At 42.1% G+C, this 22,861-nt stretch overlaps 1 protein-coding gene across 4 annotated transcripts in view; it reads right to left on the bottom strand.

Annotated features, from left to right (window-relative positions):
• The window catches only part of NEMP2 (nuclear envelope integral membrane protein 2), a 36,563-nt gene that overhangs the window by 1,754 nt on the left and 11,948 nt on the right, over positions 1 to 22,861 (bottom strand). The window contains exons 2-10 of one of the 4 annotated variants that reach the window (XM_060107233.1): positions 21,860 to 21,975; positions 17,031 to 17,262; positions 16,819 to 16,891; positions 15,517 to 15,579; positions 15,032 to 15,125; positions 14,091 to 14,205; positions 12,224 to 12,449; positions 8,681 to 8,857; positions 5,184 to 7,951 (exon numbers count right to left, since the gene is read on the bottom strand). In XM_060107233.1, the coding sequence (XP_059963216.1) occupies positions 7,810 to 7,951; positions 8,681 to 8,857; positions 12,224 to 12,449; positions 14,091 to 14,205; positions 15,032 to 15,125; positions 15,517 to 15,579; positions 16,819 to 16,891; positions 17,031 to 17,262; positions 21,860 to 21,975 (1,238 nt within the window). In that variant the 3' untranslated portion in view covers positions 5,184 to 7,809. Of the gene's footprint in view, positions 1 to 5,183; positions 7,952 to 8,680; positions 8,858 to 12,223; positions 12,450 to 14,090; positions 14,206 to 15,031; positions 15,126 to 15,516; positions 15,580 to 16,818; positions 16,892 to 17,030; positions 17,263 to 21,859; positions 21,976 to 22,861 lie in introns of those variants that run through there. The other 3 variants (XM_060107234.1, XM_060107235.1, XM_060107236.1) reach the window with 3 other exon arrangements.

Genomic DNA, 22,861 nt, shown 5'->3' with positions numbered 1-22,861 from the left:
ACAAAATTAATCAAAACATAAGTTGAAGAGAATGGGAAAAAATGACAAGTAATGTTATATGGCAACAAATTGGACAACCCAGAAGAAATGGACAAATTTCTAGAAATATTCAGCCTGCCAAGACTGAGTCAAGAAGAAACAAACAATTTGAACAGACCAATCACTAGAAGTGAAATAGAATCTGTAATGATAAAAACTCCCTGCAATGGGCTTCCCTGGTGGCGCAGTGGTTGAGAATCTGCCTGCTAATGCAGGGGACATGGGTTCAAGCCCTGGTCTGGGAGGATCCCACATGCCGCAGAGCGGCTGGGCCCGTGAGCCATGGCCACTGAGCCTGCGCGTCTGGAGCCTGTGCTCTGCAACAAGAGAGGCTGCGATAGTGAGAGGCCTGCACACCACGATGAAGAGTGGCCCCCACTTGCCACAACTAGAGAAAGCCCTCACACAGAAACAGACCCAACACAGCAAAAATAAATAAATTAATTAATGTCAGATGCAGGCTTGTGACATCCTCTGTCACATAGGGGAGGACATAAGTCAGGCACCAGCAGATAAGCAAAGTTTTAAAACAAACAAACAAAAAAACGTCCCTGCAAAAGTCCAGGACCAGATGGCTTCACTGGGGAATTCTACCAAGCATATAAAGAACTTATACCTACCCTTCTCAAACTATTCCAAAAAATTGAAGAGAAAGGAACACTCTCAAACTCATTCTACAAGGCCACCATTACCCTGACACCAAAACCAGACAAAGACACTACAAAAAAAAAGAAAATCAGAAGCCAATATCTTTGATGAATACAGATGCAAAAATCCTCAGCAGAACATTAGCAAACTTCAGTGGAACAGGATAGAAAGCCCAGAGATAAACCCACGCACATATGGTCACCTTATCTTTGATAAAGGAGGAAAGAATATACAGTGAAGAAAAGACAGCCTCTTCAATAAGTGGTGCTGGGAAAACTGGACAGCTACATGTAAAAGAATGAAATTAGAACACTCCCTAACACCATACACAAAAATAAGCTCAAAATGGATTAAAGACCTAAATGTAAGGGCAGACACTATCAAACTCTTAGAGGAAAACATAGGCAGAACACTCCATGACATAAATCACAGCAAGATCCTTTTAGACCCACCTCCTAGAGAAATGGAAATAAAAACAAAAATAAACAAATGGGACCTAATGAAACTTCAAAGCTTTTGCACAGCGAAGGAAACCATAAATAAGACGAAAAGACAACCCTCAGAATGGGAGAAAATATTTGCAAACGAAGCAACTGACAAAGGATTAATCACCAAAATTTACAAGCAGCTCATGCAGCTCAATATCAAAAAAACAAACAACCCAATCCAAAACTGCACAGAAGACCTAAATAGACATTTCTCCAAAGAATATACACAGATTGCCAACAAACACATGAAAGAATGCTCAACATCATTAATCATTAGAGAAATGCAACTCAAAACTACAATGAGGTATCATCTCACACTGGTCAGAATGGCCATCATCAAAAAATCTAGAAACAATAAATGCTGGAGAGGGTGTGGAGAAAAGGAGCCCTCTTGCACTGTTGGTGGGAATGTAAATTGATACAGCCACTATGGAGAACAGTATGAAGGTTCCTTAAAAAACTAAAAATAGAACTATCATAAGACCCAGCAATCCCACTACTGGGCATATACCCTGAGAAAACCATAATTCAAAAAGAGTCATGTACCAAAATGTTCATTTCAGCACTATTTACAATAGCCAGGACATGGAAGCAACCTAAGTGTCCATCAACAGATGAATGGATAAAGAAGATGTGGCACATATATACAGTGGAATATTGCTCAGCCATAAAAAGGAACGAAACTGAGTTATTTGTAGTGAGGTGGATGGACCTAGAGTCTGTCATACAGAGTGAAGTAAGTCAGAAAGAGAAAAACAAATACCATATGCTAACACATATATATGGAATCTAAAAAAAAAAGAAAAAAAAATTGGTCATGAAGAACCTAGGGGCAAGACAGGAATAAAGATGCAGACCTACTAGAGAATGAACTTGAGGATATGGGGAGGGGGAAGGGTAAGCTGGGACAAAGTGAGAGAGTGGCATGGACATATATACACTACCAAACGTAAAATAGATAGCTAGTGGGAAGCAGCCGCATAGCACAGGGAGATCAGTTCAGTGCTATGTGACCACGTAGAGGGGTGGGATAGGGAGGGTGGGAGGGAGGGAGATGCAAGAGAGAAGAGATATGGGGAAATATGTATATGTATAACTGATTCACTTTGTTGTAAAGCAGAAACTAACACATCATTGTAAAGCAATTATACTCCAATAAAGATGTTAAAAAAAAAAGAATATTAGCAAACTGAATCCAACAGTGCATTAAAAGGATCATATAGCATGATCAAGTTGAATTTATTCCTGGGTCACAAGGATGGTTCAACACACACAAATCAATCAACGTGATACACCACATTAATAAAAGGAGAGACAAAAACCACATGATCATCTCAATACATGCACAAAAAGCATATGACAAAATTCAACATCCACTCATGATAAAACTCTCATCAGAACAACAAAATGGACACAACAGCAAGAACAAGCAGACACACCAATGTTCCATGCAAATCAAGGAATTACTGAATCTCACGGGGAGAAGGGAGAAAGAACTAAATGGTAGATTTTCACACTCAGGATTCAGTAAAGGATCTTCTGTTTGCTGAGGGGGAAAAAAACCCCCCAAACCCCAAAACTCTCATCAAAGTGGATAGAGAAGGGAACATATCTCAACATAATAAAGGCCATTTACTACAAACCCACAGCCAACACAATACCCAATGGTGAAAAGCTGAAAGCTTCCTACTAAATTCAGGAACAAGACAAGGATGTCTACTCTAATAGTACTGGAAGTCCCAGACACAGCAATCAGACAAGAAAAATAAAAGGTATCCAAATTAGAAGAGAAGAGGTGAAACTGTAATATTTGCCCATGACATGATATTCTATACAGGGAACCCTAGAGTCTCCACCCTGAAACTATTAAAACTAATAAATGAATTCAGCAAGGTTGCAGGATACAAGATTAATATACACAAAATGCAAAATATTTCTATACACTAATAATGAAATATCAGATAAAGAAAGTGAGAGAAAAATCCCATTTAAAATCACATCAAAAAGAATAAAATATCTAGGAATAAACTTAACCAAGGAGGTGAAAGACCTATATGCTGAAAACTATAAAATATTGATGAAGGAAAATGAAGATTCAAAGAAATGGAAAGATATCCCATGCTTTTAGATTGGAAGAATCATTATTATTAAAATGGCCATACTACCCAAAGCAATCTACCAACTTAATGCAATCCCTATCAAAACAACAGGACATTTTCCACAGCACTAGAACAAATAATCCAAAAATTTATATGGAACCACAAAAGACCCCAAGTTGCCAAAGCAATCCTGAGAACAAAGAACAATGCTGGAGGTGTAACCCTCCCAGACTTCAGACTATACTACAAAGCTACAGTAATCAAAACAGCATGGTATTGGCACAAAAACAAACACGTAGATCAACAGAACAAAGAACCCAGAAATAAACCCACACACCTATGGTCAATTAATCTGTGACAAAGGAGGCAAGAATATACAGTGGAGAAAAGACAGTCTCTCCAACAAATAGTGCTGGGAAAGCTGGACAGCCACATGTAAAACAATGAGATTAGAACACTGCCTCACACCATATACAAAAATAAACTCAAAATGGTTAAAAGACTTAAATGTAAGACATGAAACCATAAAACTCCTAGAAAAGAACACAGGTGAAACACTCTTTGTCATAAATCATAGTAATATTTTCTTGGATCAGTCTCCCAAGGCAAAAAAAAAAAAATAAAAGCAAAAGTAAACTAACAGGACCTGATCAAACTTAAAAGTTTTTGCACATCAAAGAAACCATCAACAAAATGAAAAGACAACCTATGGGGGAAAAAAAATGGAATGGGAGAAAATATTTGCAAATGATGCGACCAACAAGGGGTTAATATCCAAAATATACAGAAAACAGCTGGCTCCCGGGTCAGATAAAAATACCTGTCTCACTGTGGGGGATCTTCAAAATTCCACATCTATTATGTTATCTATGCATAGTATCCTTCTTTCAGTCAGACAAAAGAAAAAGGTGATTTAAATATTGTGCTTCTCTAACTCTGGGGAATAATCACATACAGAATAATATAAGATCCTTTTTCTTTTCTTGACATCATTCTGGAGGTCTTAATTCTTCCACATGTTTCGATGTCAGCTATTCCAAACCTCTTAATATCTAAAATCTCATAAATTTCTAGATTTAAAAAGTCATAAATTCAAGTACTGTCCTAAATGTCAGATGGACACTCCCCTGTAATTCAGCTCTAAGTATTATTGGCAAACTATACAACTAATTGACAAAGCATTTTTTTGTGATATGTAAAATGTGTTTTAAAACCTTTAAAAAATAGAGACTTCCCTGGTGGTCCACTGGTTAAGAATCTGCCTTCCAACGCAGGGGACATGGGTTCGATCCCTGGTCGGGGAACTAAGATCCCACATGATGCGGGGCAACTAAGCCTGTGTGCCACAACTACTGAGCATGTGCGCCACAACTAGAAAGAAGCCGGCGCGCTGCAATGAAAGATCCCGCGTGCCACAAGTAAGACCCGACGTGGCTAAAAATAATAAATATTTTTCAAAAACCTTTAAAAAATAACATTGAATATGACTGTTTAAGCATGGCGACCTACACTACATCTCACTCATATGCTTTGGGGTCAAACAGTCCAACTTGCTAACAACAGTGAGCTTCTGTGAGGCACCTCGTGGGCACACTAACACAACAAAGGTTCTGTTGTGCTCCACAGCTGCACACCTAGGGTGGCATGAGGCACAGAACCAACTGTCAACAACCTGTGAAGGGTATAACCATTTTACTGAATAGTCATTTAAATTGTTTAAAGGCCTTTAAATAAATGAAGAAAAAGAGGAGAGAGGGAGTGGGGTGGTTGGGAGAGAGAGACAGACGGATAGACAGGGGAAGGGAAGAAGGGAAGGAGAGAAAAAAGATCTCTTAGAGGAGCTGTCATACATACTGCTTGATGGGGACTAGACCTATGATCAGCACTATAGCAAAGCCCAATTCAAATAAACACAACAGAAATACACCCAACATATCGCAAGCAATGCTTTTAATTAGCTTCTCACAGTACTCACATAACAGAAACTGACAAATCCATGGTTTCCTCTAAAAGTAAAAATGAAAAACAATATCCCCAAAGCCTCTTGTTGCTCCTTTTCTCTTCCTTTAGCTATTTTTATTGCAATAAAAATCACAATAAAAATAGCTACACCTAGCTTGTTGGCCCACCAGGAGCTGCTTTCTTCTACTGTCGGCACCTGTTCACCCTGGCGCAGGTGAGGCCCAGTGGCTGTCTTGGCTGGGATGTCCCCTGGGAACTCCAGCAGACTGCACACATTATGCACACACACGTACACACACCGCCTCTTGGTGAGCACAACCACAAACACATCTGATACGTTTATAATATAGCACCAATAAATAGAATTACAAAACAATAAAAATCAGATTAAACTAACAAAAACGCTATTACAACTGTTTACACTTATAAAAGTCATCATCTTCATAAATCTGAATGGAAGATACTTTGATTTTTTATATCAAAGTCCATGTGAAAGCACAGATTAAATTTAGTGTATTTCACAAAAATAGCAAAGCTCCTGATATTAAAAGGTGTCTGGCAAAAATAGAGACCCGTAAAACACTGATACACTGCTTCAAAGAGGAAATATCATTTGGAAATCAATCTAAAGAATTCCAAACAGGCAGCCACACTCTTATTCAACAAGTTAGAAAAACGCTATACTAAATTTGGTTCCGGAAAGCAGTGCCCAAATGATCTGTGTGTCCCTCCTCCATAACCCTTCTAGAAAAAGGAGATTCCTCATTCTTTATGCTGCTACTCTTTATGGCCCCACCACAGCAAAAGAGCCTGAGTTTGATTCTTAAAGAGAAGATAGCAACATCTTAACCCTTGGATTGTTTTGCCATGTTCAGATCTTTTCCCAGACCTATGTTTTCGCCTCTTTTCCTCAGGGTCAAAGCTCATGGTTAGTCCCTCATTTCACTCTGGAGTCTAAAATCATGAAGCACAAGAAGAAAAATGATTTGTTCTCTATAAGAAAGATCACAAATCTGTTTTGTAGGAAATTGTTATAAACACATATAACTAAACAATTTTTTAAAATAGGCCAGTCGAGGGGCTTCCCTGGTGGTGCAGTGGTTAAGAATCCGCCTGCCAATGTAGGGGACACGAGTTCGAGCCCTGATCCGGGAAGATCCCACATGCCACAGAGCAACTAAGCCCGTGTGCCACAACTACTGAGCCTGTGCTCTACAGCCCGCGAGCCACAACTACTGAGCCCGTGTGCCACAACTACTGAAGCCCACGAGCCTAGAGCCTGTGCTCTGCAACAAGAGAAGCCACTGGAATGAGAAGCCCGTGCACTGCAACGAAGAGTAGCCCCCGCTCGCCGCAACTGGAGAAAGCCCGCGTGTAGCAATGAAAGACCCAATGCAGCCAAAAAAAAAAAACAAACCAGAATTGTTGTAGAAATTCAGGTGTGAACACTACTGAGACCTGAATTTAGGGAGTAAAAATAAAATAAAATAAAATAGCCCAGTCGACTTGAGGTTAAATGCCGTCAATTTCAACATACAAAAAAATGTAAAAAGTAATTCCAATCTTTATATATGTCTATAAAAGTCTTATCAAAACTTTAAAATACAGCCATAGGAAATGTTTCTCTTTATCACAGTTATGAAACAGTTAGTTGGCTATTATTAAAAAATAAAAAATAAGTCATGAATATTGTGAGACCCAAGGCTGTGGAGAGATGGCCCCTTACACCAATACTGTGAGACCCAAGGCTGTGGCGAGATGGTGCCTCATTTCTAAAGGTCTCTTCTTCTACCTGAGTCATTGTAAACAGTAGGGCTGGAGTTCTAGTCCCAGGGCTGCCTCTAAAAATCCCTGTGGTCTTGGACAAGTTATTTAACCTTTCGAAATCTCCATTCCTCCACCATCAGCATTTTCCAAACGTGTTCCAAGAAATATTAATCTCATGAAAAAGGGTTCTGTTGTCAAATTAAGTTGGAGAATGCTGCACACAATTCCTCCTCTTTAGGAGGTTCACAGTGTGCATTAGCATTATTAAAGGCTCTGAGAAGTCCTGCAGTACGTTTGTTTAATCATGCATCCATCTTAGTTGACCTCAGGACTCCTTTACCTACTAACACTTATTAGCATCCTGTGGACTACACTTTGGAAGATACTGGTCCATGGTATCTCAGGTCTCTTCCAGCACTTACACTGATAACACGCAGGAAGAGCAATGCAGAGTCTTTTGACACAGGTTCTGGGGATTAAGAGAGGATTTAATGCCCTGCAGTTGACAAGGCACCTATTCAAATTCACTGGCCCCTTGAAGATCAACATGATCCCTTTGTTCCTAATGAAAGTCTTCATTCAAGGACAGTGGTAATGACTGTCACAGAACCTTGGTGGCCACCTACAGTGTACAATACACAGAACTGTCCAGGAAGGACCAGTTACCTTCCATACAGTTTAGTTTTCCTTTCCAGTGGGACTTGATTTTTCTCCATAGTGAATGCTTTTGCCACTGTTCCCCAGTACAGTTCTGCCCACCTTTAATAGGATCCCTGCCTTTCCCCACTTCCTTGTCCAGAATGAAGTCACTGTGCAGGCAGACTGTCAGGAGTCCTCAGGTTAAACAGCTGCTCTTCCAAGAAGGCACCCGCAAGGCCATATTGTTCTTCATGCAGCCTGATTTCTTCAGGCGACAAGTGGCTTCCTCCAAGAACAAAGTCTGCAAACCTAGTAAGTATTTGTTTTAAATCAAGTTAATGTTATCACAGAGAGGTTTATTTGGAAGACAGCATGTTCCCTGGCTACTTATCCCCTTTAATTAAATTTGACTTTGCATCAATAGAGGATGGCATTTGCACAGTGGGTGTAAAAACAGGAATGGCTTATGGGATCCTTCTCTAGACGTTCAGGGAAAGGATCGAGAAGTAGGCAGACTTAGGAGCACTGAATTCTGCCAAATATACCCACTCCTGCTTCCTAATTCCTTCTTTCTCTCTTTCTTATTAAATGTATTATTTATTCATTATTTTAGTGTGAAGACTTTCCCCCTTCAGTCTTTAATTTGAGGGCACTGTCGTTTGGGTAAAGCTAGGAAGAAGGGAAAGCAGTAGGGAAAAGATGATGGGGCAGAGATGTCTTTCTTGGTGACCTTTACAAATGACTTCGTCCCCCGTAGGAAGAGAAGCAGGTGACACATCGCATTCCGTCTCCCTTCTCCTGTGAGTTACCTTTATGGCCTTCCCTATGAAACACAGCTGATCAACATTTATTCTGACACTGGCAGTTCCACGGGGCGAGGAAGAGCACGGAAGCAAAAGCGACTCTGACAGCTTCCGTGTCATTTGCTCTCCAGGGAAGTTGACTGTTTCTAGCCTCAAGTATCTGATCCAAACCATCATGTTATTTTCACGGTAACTCCAACCCGGGCTGTGTTGTGGACGGTGGAGCGGGGCTTACGTTTTAGGCGCCCGGAGCCTGGAGACGGCCAGCCAGGACGGGAAGCCGGGGCTGCGGCAGGCCTGCCGCAGGTCCTCCAGGGCGCGGGTCGTCGCCGCATCGGCTTGTTCCCTGTACTCGTCTTCAGTGAGGAACTTAACCACCGGCTTTTCTGATGTAAACCGTTTCTTCATTCTCCTAAAACAGGCAGCATGTGATTGCTAGATTCCTGGCCATATTTGGTTGCTCAATTCAAGCCTTAAGATTTATAAAAACACATTTCTTCGACAGTAATGGTAATAATTCTTAACGTCCTCTATATCATACTATATTATTGTTATCATGACGGAGGTTTACAGAACGTGTAGTTTGGGCCTATCAGTACATTTCCCCTCTTCCTGGACCATCTGAAATAATGAAAAAATGTCCTAAAAACATCTGAAAAAACGTCCTATGGCGTTTGAGGATCAATTTCTGATAGAGATGTTGATTGCATTTTTCTTCCTCAGTGATTTCAAATCAGACAATTAAAAGTCTGGCTTCTTTATGCTTGCCCTGCTGATTTTCTTAGCAGCAGGCCTCTGAGATGTCCTTTTATGGAGACCTAGCAAAATCACTTGCCACTTAGTCTGAACAGAGAAGCCAGGAAGATTTGTGGAATATCGCCTCCACCTAGTGGTGGGGATTCTGACTAACCTTAGAGGAAGTAAACACTGTACCAGGGTCGTGTATACACAGTCATTTATAATAATTCTTCCTCTGCTACATGCTGAAGGGCTCATGATTGGAATTTTTTTCCAACCAAAAAAGTCCTAAAGGGAAGAATCTCATAAAAATGGTAATGATGGAAAGGTTTTAACATATATGTTATACTTACCAATGAGTTAAAAAAAAATGTTTTTAGGTGGTTTAAAATTTAATTTAACCAGAGATTCCCAAATATAAATGAGCATCAGAATCACCAGGAGGTGTTTGAAACATACATTTTCTTGAGGTTTGGGACCTGAAAAATCTTTACACTTGTATTGATTGTCTGGTGGTTGATGAGCTGAATTAGGGAAGCACTGACATGATTTCCTTCTCCTTTTCTGAATACCTAGACTGTCTCCCTAGAGGAAAACTCCTGGGCTCTGAGGAGAAGCCTGGGACACAGTCCTGACTTTGAGGTTTACCCACCGTGTGAACCGGGGCAATTCCTTCACAGTTCTGAGCCTCACTTTGCTCACATGGAAAAAAATGAAAGCAACAAGGAGGTCACTGTACAGATGAAATACATTATTTTGTGTCAAGTGCTTAGCACAGTGAGTGGTCTATACTAAGTGTTCAACAAAGATAATCAAAAGAACAGCTACCATATATTATTAAAATATATTCAAACAGCTCTTTGCAAACTAGAAAGTACTATACAAATCGAAGTATTTCCTCTGGTTTATTATTTAACCTATAAGTTCCTGTTTTATCCCCTAATGTTTCACATAATTTCTCACTAGCAAGATGAAAAGTTGAGGAAGTTACAATACATTTTGATCATTATGTTTGTGTTAACAGAACGTACAGCAAATGCATTAAAGGATCACCGTGCAGGTGACAGAACACACTTTGCTCTTGGCAGGGCAGTGGATGTTTAAAGGGAAAGTGGAAGGAATTCTCTCTTGGGATCCTCGGGCCACAAGCCTGGCAAAGGATCAGAGGTCTGAAGGATGTGTAGTGGCCACTGTCCTCCTGGCAGAGGGACCTCTGAGACCCCCAGTCACTGTCTACCTCTGAGACAGGGCAGGGGGAAGCAGTCAGCATCAGTCCCCCGACCCTGCTGCCTTTCAGTCTCCCCAGCACCCTCTGCAGAGGGGCCCTGCCCTGTCACTGGTGCATTTTAACCCTGTGACGTCACCACACATGCAGTCATCAGATCCAGAAACTACCGGTTACCACAGAGTCTCCTTCCTCACAGCCAAGTTTACCTTGTAAATACTTATTAACTCCCTCTTCCTGCCTTGATCTCACTGCCCTACTCCAGGCCCTCATCACCTCTTGCGTGGATTGCTGTGATGTCTGACCACTGGTCTCCTGCCCTGGAACCTCCCCTTAACCTCCACCGTCTGTGCCAGAAGACAGATGGGCCTCTCCTACTGCCCGAGGCATGTTCATGGTCTCTGCTTTGATTTTTGCTTGTTGAATGTATTTTTATTTTCAGATTAGTTGCCAACATTTAAATATTGTCAGAATTTACATTCTAATCCACATTCCCAGGTTTTCTAGAAAACCAGAAGAGCTGGCAAGGCAAGGCCCATATTCCCACATGGCAACAGTCAGCTCAGGCTGAATGGCAACTGACCCCCTTTCAAGGAGGCAATGTTGTAGAATTTCACACAGTCCTCACCACGGCCTTCCCTCTGCTCGGACTCATTCCTTCAGTACCTTCTGGGCCCCAGGCATTTGATTTCTAACCCTGTCAGGCAGTAGTCAGAGAGCACTGACGAAGATGCGTAACGGTCAGCTGCCTCCGCCGCGTTACAGGATCAGATCAGATTCTCCAGCAGGGCCTGTGATGGTACCAAACTGGGCTGTCTCCCCGTCAGGAAGGCCCTTCCTACATTTATTCATCTGGCTGTTTTGATTCATTAAAATTCAGCCCAGTGACCTCCTCCAGGAACTTTCCTAAACTTTTTCTACACACCACAGTTCCTGTGCAGGCCTACTTTAACACTTCAGAGCTATAGAAACATATGCCTACGTGTCAACAAGTGCACCTCAAGGGTAGGGACCATCTCCTTCACCTGTGCACCTGACACAAAAACAGGTGCTCAGACTCCATGACTGAGGACATCATAAAGCCGTGACAACAGAAGTTGTCTCATCTTTCTTTCTGTACTTTCCAAAGGCTTAAGCCTTGTCTTAAAACCTAAGAAAAAAAGAAAGTCCAGGGCTTCCCTGGTGGCGCAGTGGTTGAGAGTCCACCTGCCGACTCAGGGGACACGGGTTCGTGCCCCGGTCCGGGAAGATCCCACATGCCGTGGAGCGGCTAGGCCTGTGAGCCATGGCCACTGAGCCTGCGCGTCCGGAGCCTGTGCTCCGAAACGGGAGAGGCCACAACAGTGAGAGGCCCGCGTATCGCAAAAAAAAAAAAAGAAAGTCCGAATTATATAAATCATAACTTTCAATCATTTGTGATTCATTTCTGTTCCCTAACTCTTATCTCATATGCACAATTACCTCTAAAGCAGTCCTGGGCCCTAAAAAAGGAAACGTAGAATGAATAGAAATTATAGGCGACCCCGAGCCCAAGTAATTTTGCCACTGATTTGAGTGAATTCTGGGTGAGCTGTCATTACCTAGTAATTGGTGGTGCAGCTCTGAAAGATGAGCGACGACTAGCAATGGGGATGGGATCAGATGCTTATTACATTCTCTAACTGTCCCCCTCTCAGAGGGAAATACCCAGATGAAGTGGAGTTAATTGTGAGATTAACTATGATGTGTCCAAAAAACTCCCCCCCAAAATAAATAAAACCAGAGCTCAAAATGTCAAATTTACGATGGGAAAAAAAAAAAAAAAAAGATACGCACCACCTCACATAAGCGAGCGCTCTCAATGGGTAGCGCAGCATCCTGGATGACAGGATGAGAAGCATCACCGCGTAGGCGAACTGAGGAATGGCCACGCCGGCGTAGACCAGGAGCAGGGAAAGGAGCTGCAGCGTCCACGCCAAGAGGGTCACGCTCCTGTCCTCCACGAGGGGCCCGTGCTTGTAACAGACAGTAAAGCTGAGACACCCAACTATCAAGACGTAGCCTGTAAAAGCAGAAGAATGTAAAACAATACAACACTGAACTGAAAAGTTATGGGAAAAAAACCGGCAGAGCCATCCATGGTTTAGAGCTAAGAACATATCCAAAAACATTCATTTTTGTTTTCTTTTTCCAATGAAGTTGAAAAATGCATTTAGGGCTAGTTATTCCTTCCATGTGAGATATTAGGCTGACTTTTGTAATAATTAAGGATGTATAATAATAAATTATTATAATATTAATATGTAACTATCCCTATTTTCTGGTCCAGAGTCCTAGAGGGCAAATGTTATCACAGTTGCTTTGGTCAGGAATAAGCCTCAGTGTAGGTCACCGTCTGCTACAAAAGCTATTCCTAATTTTTATTTTCTAGTCACTAAATGAAAATATAATTTTACAGTGCAGGGATTGGGCTGTCACCCTCGTAATCCAGTGCTCAGTTTCCAAAAGAGGGACAGTGAGATATTCTGTGGTGTCTCCTGTTGTGATCCAATGTCACGTGCACATTGCCTCTTACGTATTTCGCCAAGTGTTTCATTTGTATGTAAGCAAGCCTCAAGATCTAATTTCCACCTTATAAAAAATACAGGGGAGAGAGAAACAAATTAAATTATACTACAAAGGAATAATCAGAGAAATCCAGAAAGTGGGACATTCTATAGGACAACTTGGTCTCTTCAGCATATCATTGTGATGGAAAAAAAAAAACAAACCCCAAAACCTGTTATGGATTAAAGGAGACTTACAGGACACAACAGATGCAAAATGTGATTCTGGACTATATCCTACCTTATACAAAACAAGCATCAAGGATGTTTAGGAAATTTGAACATGGCCTGGATAATAGATGATTTTATGTAACTATTCATTTTTTTAGATTTAATAGTTATTTAACTATAGAGGAAAATGTTCTTGCCTTATAGAGATGCTTAGTGAAGTATTTAAGGAAATACACCATAATAGCAATAATTAACTTTGAAAATACTTCAGCGCAAAAAGAAAAATGGGCTAAAAACATAAAACCTTCAAGTGAAACAAAGAATTGATTGCTTTTGTTCTGGGTGGGTGGACTTACGGGAGAAATTTGGCACTAAGAGTTTAGGAGAAAAGTGATTCTCCCATTTCTCTATAATTTCACAAATAAAACACTTTAAAAAGTTGGGTTTTTCTCTTCTGTTTTTTAAAATAACATCAAACAAGAAGAACAAGTGTCTCTGTTTCTGAAAAGTCAAGTTTTCATTAGTCATTTATATTTAGGATTTCTCACCTTTCATACTGAATAAATTAAGAAAAAGAAATAAAGAGCCACATTTTAGAGAAGTGTTTTCATTACAATTTAGATGTGGTTAGAGCTTAACCACAACTCAAAAGCACGTGCAGTCAAAAAGGGCAAATGCTTTTTTGCTCTTTTGATCATTAGTATAGAAAACTAAGAAGGATGTCATACAGAAAAGTCTAAAATGAGAACTAGTGAACTGAAATCACCAAGCATGGGAATAAAATAAAATATTATTTTTAACAGTTCTTCTCCTTAGTTCAAAATGAAAATTTGGATGCTGGAGAGAAACGTATGTCAAAAGAAGGCCCCTGGCTGTACTTCTCAGCTTTACCAATAATAGACCATATTATTTAAAGCTTTACCTACCTAATATATATATTCTGTTTTCACACCACAGCCACTTCAGCTCTTCTGTCAGTTGCCACACGACATAAACTGAAGCAAACCAACAACCAACCATTAGAGCCCAAAAGGTGCTATACTGTGTGTGGAAGAAAATAAATGACACAGTTTTTGGTTCATCCACTCTCATAAAAATAGAAATAAACAAATAAACCCTTTGTATTCAAAACTTCTATATCAAACTGCACTGAAGTCAACTCAAGATACTCTTCTTGTGTCTTGTTAAAGGTCTGATCCACGCACCAGCAGCTTCGATGTCACCTGGGAGCTTGCTGGGATGCAGACTCTCAGGCCCGCTGAGACTCCTGAATCAGTCTGCATTTCAACAGGACCCCCGGGTGACTTGCATGTACATTACAGTTGGAGAAGCACTGTTCTAAAGAATAAATTTATCTCAAAATAATGCTGGTGTTGCAAGCTTTCATCAGAGTAACTACAACATGAGCATCATGAACTAATATATATGTATCCTCAACTAAATGTGGGGCATTCTTTTATTGAAGGTGTTTTGGGGGAACTAATAATGATGAAGAAATCCCCAGATGTAGCAATGCTGTTATTCAAGGCCCCAATGGTTCAGCATCATGACATTCCTCAGCTGAGCCAAGAGAAATCTGCACTCAGCATAGAATAAGCCCCCATCACTCATAAGAAAAACGTATTATCTAGAAAATAAAAGGGTCTCAAAAAAAGTATCGCCAAAACTTAATACTTAAGCCTACACATAGTAATAAATAAAAACAGAATCTCTTGGAAAAGATACAATTTAATCCAGTTTATACAATGTAGAAATACGGTTTGAATTAGGAACTTTCATAATAAACATGAATTAATTTTAATCAATTTTTCATGTTTATGAGATCGTGATTTCCATTTTTTTATTCATTTGTACGTGGTGTACCTACCTTAGGAATGAACTTTTTCACCAGCAACAGGACAAAGACTAATGTCATTAGAATACCTAGCATAGTCCCCGAAGAGTAAAAGAAAACAGGGCTCCTGTCAAGACAAGCAGATAAAAGCCATTTAAATGCCAAGTCACTCTTTCAGTATTAGAAACATGTTTAACTTGACAGTAGTCATCAAGATTATTAAGTAGGAAAACTCAGATGGCAGCTTTAATTACATCCTATACTCTTAAAAAATGAAATCTCTACTTGAAATTTATGGTAAATAGCTTGCCACTAACTCGAAACAGAATGTCTGAGTTATCTTCTATGTTTAGAATCTGGTCCAATAATAATTATTGGAGCACCTATCACATAGCAGGCACTTGTCTGAGAGCTTAACATGCTCTCACAACAGTCCTGTGAAACAACTATCCATGTCTAAATTTTACATGGGAGGACACTAAGGCGCCAAGAAATTAAAGGCTTTCCCAAGTCAGTACCTGCCAGTTGGAGGATTCAGGCCTGCAGCCCAGCTCCTCTGAGTCCAAGCTTTACTCTTCAGGCTATGTAAGCAACATCCAATTTATTAAGACCATGGAGGACATGAAACACACTCTCTTAAGCCATAAGGAAAAACTTGAAAATAAGTAATGCCCAGAATAGCAAGTTAAGAAGTAAAATATTATTGGAAAGAAATTCCTTTTTCACGAGAGAAGTTATAAGAAAAAAAGTATCAGGATAATATGTTAAATTCAACCTTCTGTATCAGAGCCACAAGTCTAGGAGGTGGTGCAAATGTAAGAGAGAGGAAGGCACCCAGCATCAGAAAACCTGAGTATAAATTTCAGCCCTGGCAAGACTACTCATGTAATGACGGATGTCGGTTTTCTCATTTATAAATTGAAAACAATAATCCAGAGCTCACATAGCTGTTAAGAGAATCAAATCAATTAAAATAATGTATAGGGGCTTCCCTGGTGGTACAGTGGTTAAGAACCCGCCTGCCAATGCAGGGCACACGGGTTCGAGCCCTGGTCTGGGAAGATCCCACATGCCACGGAGCAACTAAGCCCGTGCACCACAACTACTGAGCCTGCGCTCTAGAGCCCGTGAGCCATAACTAACAAAGCCCGTGTGTCTCAACTACTGAAGTCTGCACACCTGGAGCCTGTGCTCCACAACAAGAGAAGCCACCGCAATAAGAAGCCCACGCACCACAACGAAGAGTAGCCCCCCTTGCTCCAACTAGAGAAGGCCCGCGCACAGCAACAAAAGACCCAACACAGCCAAAAAATAATTAATTAAAATAAAATAAATCTATTAAAAAATGTATATTGGGGCCTCCCTGGTGGCGCAGTGGTTGAGAGTCCGCCTGCCGATGCAGGGGATACGGGTTCGTGCCCCGGTCTGGGAGGATCCCATATGCCGCGGAGCGGCTGGGCCCGTGAGCCATGGCCGCTGAGCCTGCGCATCCGGAGCCTGTGCTCCGCAACGGGAGAGGCCACAACAGTGAGAGGCCCGCGTACGGCAAAAAAAAAAAAAAAAAAAAAATTAAAAAAAAAAAATGTATATTGATACGTAATACAAAGTAATGCATGTGAAAGTACTCTGTAACAAGTACATATCATACTATACAAACAAATGTTACTGGTTTTAAAACCTTTCAAACACTGTCTTCAGACCAATTGTTTGCAAAATCTAAAGCAAGACCTACAAACTAGTGTGGAAATATTCAGCACAGGGTCAAAAATGTCCTACTCTTTTTGATTCACAAATTTAAGAAAGTAAAAAGGAATACTTACTGACTCAAGGTCTTTGCATAAAAGAAGAGGAAAATGCCCGCCACAAACACAAGGAAGAGTTTGAAATCCACAACTGGAGCAAAAAAGACACAGACACACAAACAAACAAAGATTCTGTGTCAATGTAGTGTTAGTGAAAAAAAGCCAATTTACTGAAATGTCACTCCAGAAAAACTGATTCCAGAAATCACGTATAATAAAAACAGACTTACTGTTTCGATTCACGCTTACTGTATAGATCAATATCTTCCTGGCAGGCTTCACAGAGAAGCACACAGTCTCCCCATATGGATTGATGGTTATGGTTATATCATTAGACTCTTTTGGTGTCCAAAATTTATGAATCACACATTTGATAATAGATAGAATGGTTTCTGGATACTGGCAATTATATCTTTCTGTGATATATACAATACTGAGCAGGCCTGAACTGGTGATTTTCACCTACAAAACAAGAACAAATTCACAAACACAGAAGTTAAAACTTCTTATAAGCTTCTTAAAATCATGAGAAAAGGAGTAAAGAGAGCCCAAGACTGGTGGAGTAAAGAACACTCAGAGGTACTTGGCAACGTTCTGATCCCAGGGACAGATCCAGAGGTCTGTGTTTAGTCAACATGCACTGGGGCACAGACACTTTTTAAAAAAAAAAAATTTTTTTTTTGCGGTACGCGGGCCTCTCACTGCTGTGGCCTCTCCCGTTGCGGAGCACAGGCTCCGGACGCGCTGGCTCAGCGGCCATGGCTCACGGGCCCAGCCGCTCCGCGGCATGTGGGATCTTCCCAGACCGAGGCACGAACCCGTGTCCCCTGCATCGGCAGGCGGACTCTCAACCACTGCGCCACCAGGGAAGCCCACAGACACTTTTTAAAGTGGATGTTTCTTCCCCTAAGTTGTGGATGATGGAATTCCCTCTTCCAGCAGGTTACTGTGGCCAAGGGACATGTGAAAATGGATGAGACAGAAAATAATAGGTAGTAAACTATTTGGTTATAAACCTAATGAGAATAGGGTTTATATATCTACCACTTCTGTGATTGAGGAAAAAGCATTTCTATCTTACAGATCAGCTGAGCGTACGTGATTCAGGCTTCTCTCACCATGCCCGCTGAAGAAGGATCAGAACCCAACCCCAGGTCCTACTCAAGTCTCACAGCAAAGAACCAACTACAATACTAAGCAGAAGATGACAGCCCTCTGTCCCTCTCTATTTCTCTTCTTTGTCCAAGGATACGGCAAGCCTGAGAAGGGGAAAGAGAGCACCAGCTCTGAATCCCAGGCCTCAGGTGAAATCGCCCAGTACCTGTCCACCTGCGCCCCGATTCTCTTGGATTTTAGCTCCTGGCTCTCTGCTGCTTTCTCTCCAATACTACTTCCTGTCATGTCTCCGGGATTAAATATACACAAGATACACATAGAACTCCTTCCAATACCCTGTCCTCTTGGTTCCTTGAACTCCTCCCTTCTTATGCTCCACTCACCTCAGCTAATCATGCCTGCGGCCACACCCTGATCTTGTCAGTCCCAAACTGCAGCCCTCAATACAGGCTGCATGAAATGCACCCCATTAGCTGACCACCACCTCCTATCTTTCCAGCGTGCCCCCCAAACACCCCGGCCCCAGCAAGCACTGACCCCAGCAGGGAGCAAGCACCTTTCCTCTGCTGCTCACCGCTGACGTCCTCAGCCCCTTCTTTTCCAGCGAAGTTCCATGATCCATCATTAGAACGCATTCCCTTATAGGTACCCTTAACTTGTTTGTACCCCTCGCGCTTTGTCCCTCCACCTATTCCACGTGTGCATCTGCACCACCGATCACGCTGGAGAAACTCGCGGAGCTCTCACTTCAAACCCCTGACTGTGAACCTGAGGTAGGACCGGGAGGCTGCCGGCAATCATACCACACACTCCTATCCAGTGGCTCTTCCACTCTCTTCAACGATGACCTCACGGCTTCTCCTTCCTCAATACCCCAGTGACTCCTCCCTGCCTCACTTCTGGCTGGTGATCCTTCCTACTTCACTGAGAACGGAAAAAATCGGAAGAGAACCGGGAGGGCTCTTATCCCCATATCCCCCGACCTGTCAGCATCTGCAGGCACATGCTCTGCTTCTGGCCTGTGCATTTCCGGAGGAAATTTCTGCCACAGAGGAGGTTTACATGCTCCATTCTAAAGGCAAGCCCCCAACCTGTGCACTGGATCCCATCCACCTTTGCTACTCAGGGACATCCCACCGGTACTTCTTCCCGCTCTACTAGACCCTTCCTATCAGCTTACAAACATGCTGGCATTTTTCCCACTTAAAGAAAAACACAAAAAACTCTTTTATTGACTCCATTTTCCCCTTCAGCTATCACCCCCTTTCCTCACTTCCCACTGCAATAAAATTCTTTTTAAAAGTTGCCAATACCTGCAGCCTCCGGTTCCTCTCCCCCATTTCTCTCTTTAGCCACTTCAGTCAGGCTTTCATTTCCAAGAGGCTGCCCCTGACGAGGTCATCAGTGGCCTCCACGTTGCTGAACCAAATGGTCAACTCATTCCCAGTCATTCTATCTGATCCATCAACAGAGTCTGGGGCTGCTGACCACTCCCTCCTCCCTGTCGCACTTCCTGGGGCTCCCTGGGCACCTCCTTCCCTTGTTGCCCTTTCTCTCTCTCCTCTGCTGGCCCCTTCCCCCTCCCAGACCTCTTAATATCTGACTGACCCAGGCTCAGTCGCTGGTCCTCTCCTCTTCTCCGTCTAAACTCACTCCTTAGTCCCATGGCTTTAAGCATCATCTATAAATATGCATCACCACTTACTTTTGTAAAAAGAAACACAGGAAAGATATACCAGAAACTAACAAGACTGATTACCTACATGGGTCGGGTGGGAGGGGATGGGGGGGGTGACACTCCTGAGGACACCTTTGTGTAGTTTCGACTTTTGAGCCATATTAATATTGTACATACTAAAAAATAATGATAATAAAATCAACCAGGATGAGGAAAAACTCTGAAATGGAAACAAATAAAAACAAGTGTATTTCAAATGAATAATATAACCATGTTGAAGGGGGATGGGTAGGAATGAATTAACCCAAGTAACTTGAGCACAGTATTTAGACTGTGACCCCTCAAACTAAAGATAAAATGCACTGTAAGCAAGTACTGAGCTCTTGTTACTAGGTTTGTTTTTCACAACAGTATGGCTTAGCAACTCTGAAATTACTCTAGGATTAGGCAAATAAATCAATATATTGATGAGAATGGGAACCAGGTTTCTCACAATCAGAGAAGAGAGTTATAGATATGGAAAGGAGAAACACTAGAGTGAACCCAGTGGTGTTGGAGAGACCAGAATTCATGGTTTTTGAAGACAGATAGACAGGAAGAAAGAAGAAAGAAAGGAAGGAAGAAACAGCCATGTGTATAGGAGTATGGGTGTGTATATACACATATGATCATGATATCCAGTAGTAATGAACACACCTGACACTGAATGCTCCTTGGAAAAATGTATGACTCCAGAGCTGCGTCTAAGAAATTACAGGATAAGCCTGGGAACATCTTGTTTGCCAGAAGGTAAAGAAGTGCTCAAATAATGACAGGCACAAGTTAAAGAACTTAAGAGCTAGTTCGAAGGGGCTCCTACTGTCCAAATCTAGGACAGTTTGAACAACAAAACAAATAATAAAAGTAAGGAATTGTAGTCCAGCAAATGAACTGGCGATCCATGAAACAATATGGATATAAATAAATTGGGGAGGTAAAACTCTTCCTTACAGAAGAATGCCAATGAATGTAGAAGGAATAATGGAATTAGAAAATCACCATTTGATAAACATCGTGATGATAACTGATTCCGGCAAGCATCATCAACAGATAATAAAACCAGGGGGTAAAAGTTTGATGAGGAATAAAACATATACATAGTCTCAAATTATCCCCTCAAAATAGTCATTCATTACAGAGGTGAAGATAGTTACTTTACAGTGGTGAAACTGTAAACTGACAGATAACACCTTAACCAAGTGAGCAAAGTGGTGTATGTTCTCAGTAACAGTACAAAGCAACATCCAGTGCCTCCTGATACAATGACGTCCTAGCCCTTCCCTCAGATACCCTCACATCACTGAGATCTTACTCATGTGTCAGCTTTTCAATGAGAATGACCCTGACCACTCCTTTTAACACTGCAACTTGCCTCCACCCCCCTCATTCCACTTATCTTACTCTACATTTTCTTTTTTTTATAGCACTTACTAGTTTTATAATTTTCTTCTCTTTTACATTTATGGCTAACCCCACCCTACCCCCTACCCCCATTCCCAAGAGTGTAAACATCACAGGAGCGGGGATCTATTTTGTTCACTGACGGATCCTAAGAGCCTAGAAGAACTCCTGGCACTTAGTAGGTGCTTAATAAATATTCATTAAATGCTGAAGGAAGGAAAGTGCTAGGCTATTAAGAGTAACTACTGGGCTTTCCTGGTGGCGCGGTGGTTGAGAGTCCGCCTGCCGATGCAGGGGACGTGGGTTTGTGCCCTGGTCTGGGAGGATCCCACGTGCCGCGGGGCGGCTGGGCCCGTGAGCCATGGCCACTGGGCCTGCGCGTCCGGAGCCTGTGCTCCACAATGGGAGAGGCCACAGCAGTGAGAGGCCCGCGTACCGCAAAAAAAAAAAAAAAAAAAAAGAGTAACTACTATCTTGACCACACCTGGGATCAGAGGTAACTTCAGAATTTCTATAGAGAAGGGTCTGAGATAGCAATTATTTTGGAAAGTAGGCGAGAGGGTATTGTCTTGAGCCATGTCCGAACAGCAAGCACACTGCACTCAGACAGTATATCCACTTGGAGTGGTTGGAGAGGGGCTGATGAAGAGTATGGAGGTTAACGTCCCCTCCCATAGCCCCCCTAACCTGAACTACTGTGTGTAATCCCCCAGGCAGCTTTCATACTGATACACAGCTCTGTGTCATACAAAAGCTACTTCTACTCTTGAAACAGTACGCTTTAACTCCCTGTTCCTAAGACATAATTTGAAAGTAGGCTCTTACCTGCACAGTTGACCATATATACTTCCATTTCACTTGGGATTTTTGATTGTAGCAGTAACAGTCTGACTGAGATGTTTTAATTAAATCCATTTCCTTCAAAGCTTTACACCTTGGAACTGAGAAACAGAAAAAAGAATATATTTCCTAAATACGTAATTGTCCAGAATCTTATCTTCTTTCTTTTTTATTCACAGGGTTAATGACGGCTGTTTTTGTAGTCTATGGCCAGTAAATTCTTCTACGTGGTAATTATAGTCCTCAGTCTTTCCAATCTAGCAGGAGGCAGACAAAAAGATTACAGTCCAGTACCAATACCCTTATGACAGATGGAGGGACTGTAAAAGCACGGAGAATAGGCACTTTTTCAATCTTGAAGTCGAGGGCAAGGACTGAGGGAGGCTTCCCAGAAAGGAGGAAACGTGAGTGGAGCACTGAAGCACAGTCAGAGGCAACGAGACAGAAGTCAGGGGGTGGGGGGACAAACGTGTACAGAACCACGGAGATGAGGGAAGGCATGGAAGGGCTTCGGCCATTCACGGGGATGGAGTGTAGGGAATACACAGGACATTTCAACACCTGCAGCTAGAGAGCTAGGTGGTTTCTGTTACACTGAGGAGTGTGGCCTTCCCGCAGAAAGCAGAGCATTGAAGGATTTTAGGTAAGTGTCCGAGTCTCAGCAAGACACCGTGGACATTCCAAAGGGTTTAACTGAGAAGAGTTCAGTGAAGATGTAGGCAGGGTTAAGGCATTAACAACAAGGAACCGTGAAGTTCCCAGGCACCAGCAAGGGCAGAGAGCCTTCCACATCCCTAGGCCTGAAATGGCAAAGTACTGGAGCCAAGAGGACAGCAGTCTAAGGGAATGCAAGCCCTGCCAGAGCTTCAGGGGGGGCTCTCTCCTGCCCTCTCGTCAGTGCCTCTCATCTGCCAAACCCAATCGGAAGCCAGAGGGCAAAGAAGCCCACAGAGGCCAGCTGCCAGGACCTGAGCAGGGGAGAGCACG

This window comes from Mesoplodon densirostris, chromosome 8 (genome assembly GCF_025265405.1).
Source record: "Mesoplodon densirostris isolate mMesDen1 chromosome 8, mMesDen1 primary haplotype, whole genome shotgun sequence".
Classification (NCBI taxonomy): Eukaryota; Metazoa; Chordata; class Mammalia; order Artiodactyla; family Ziphiidae; genus Mesoplodon; species Mesoplodon densirostris.
The sequence above is the reverse complement of the archived record's forward strand: the minus strand, read 5'-3'. Positions and strand labels throughout refer to the sequence as shown.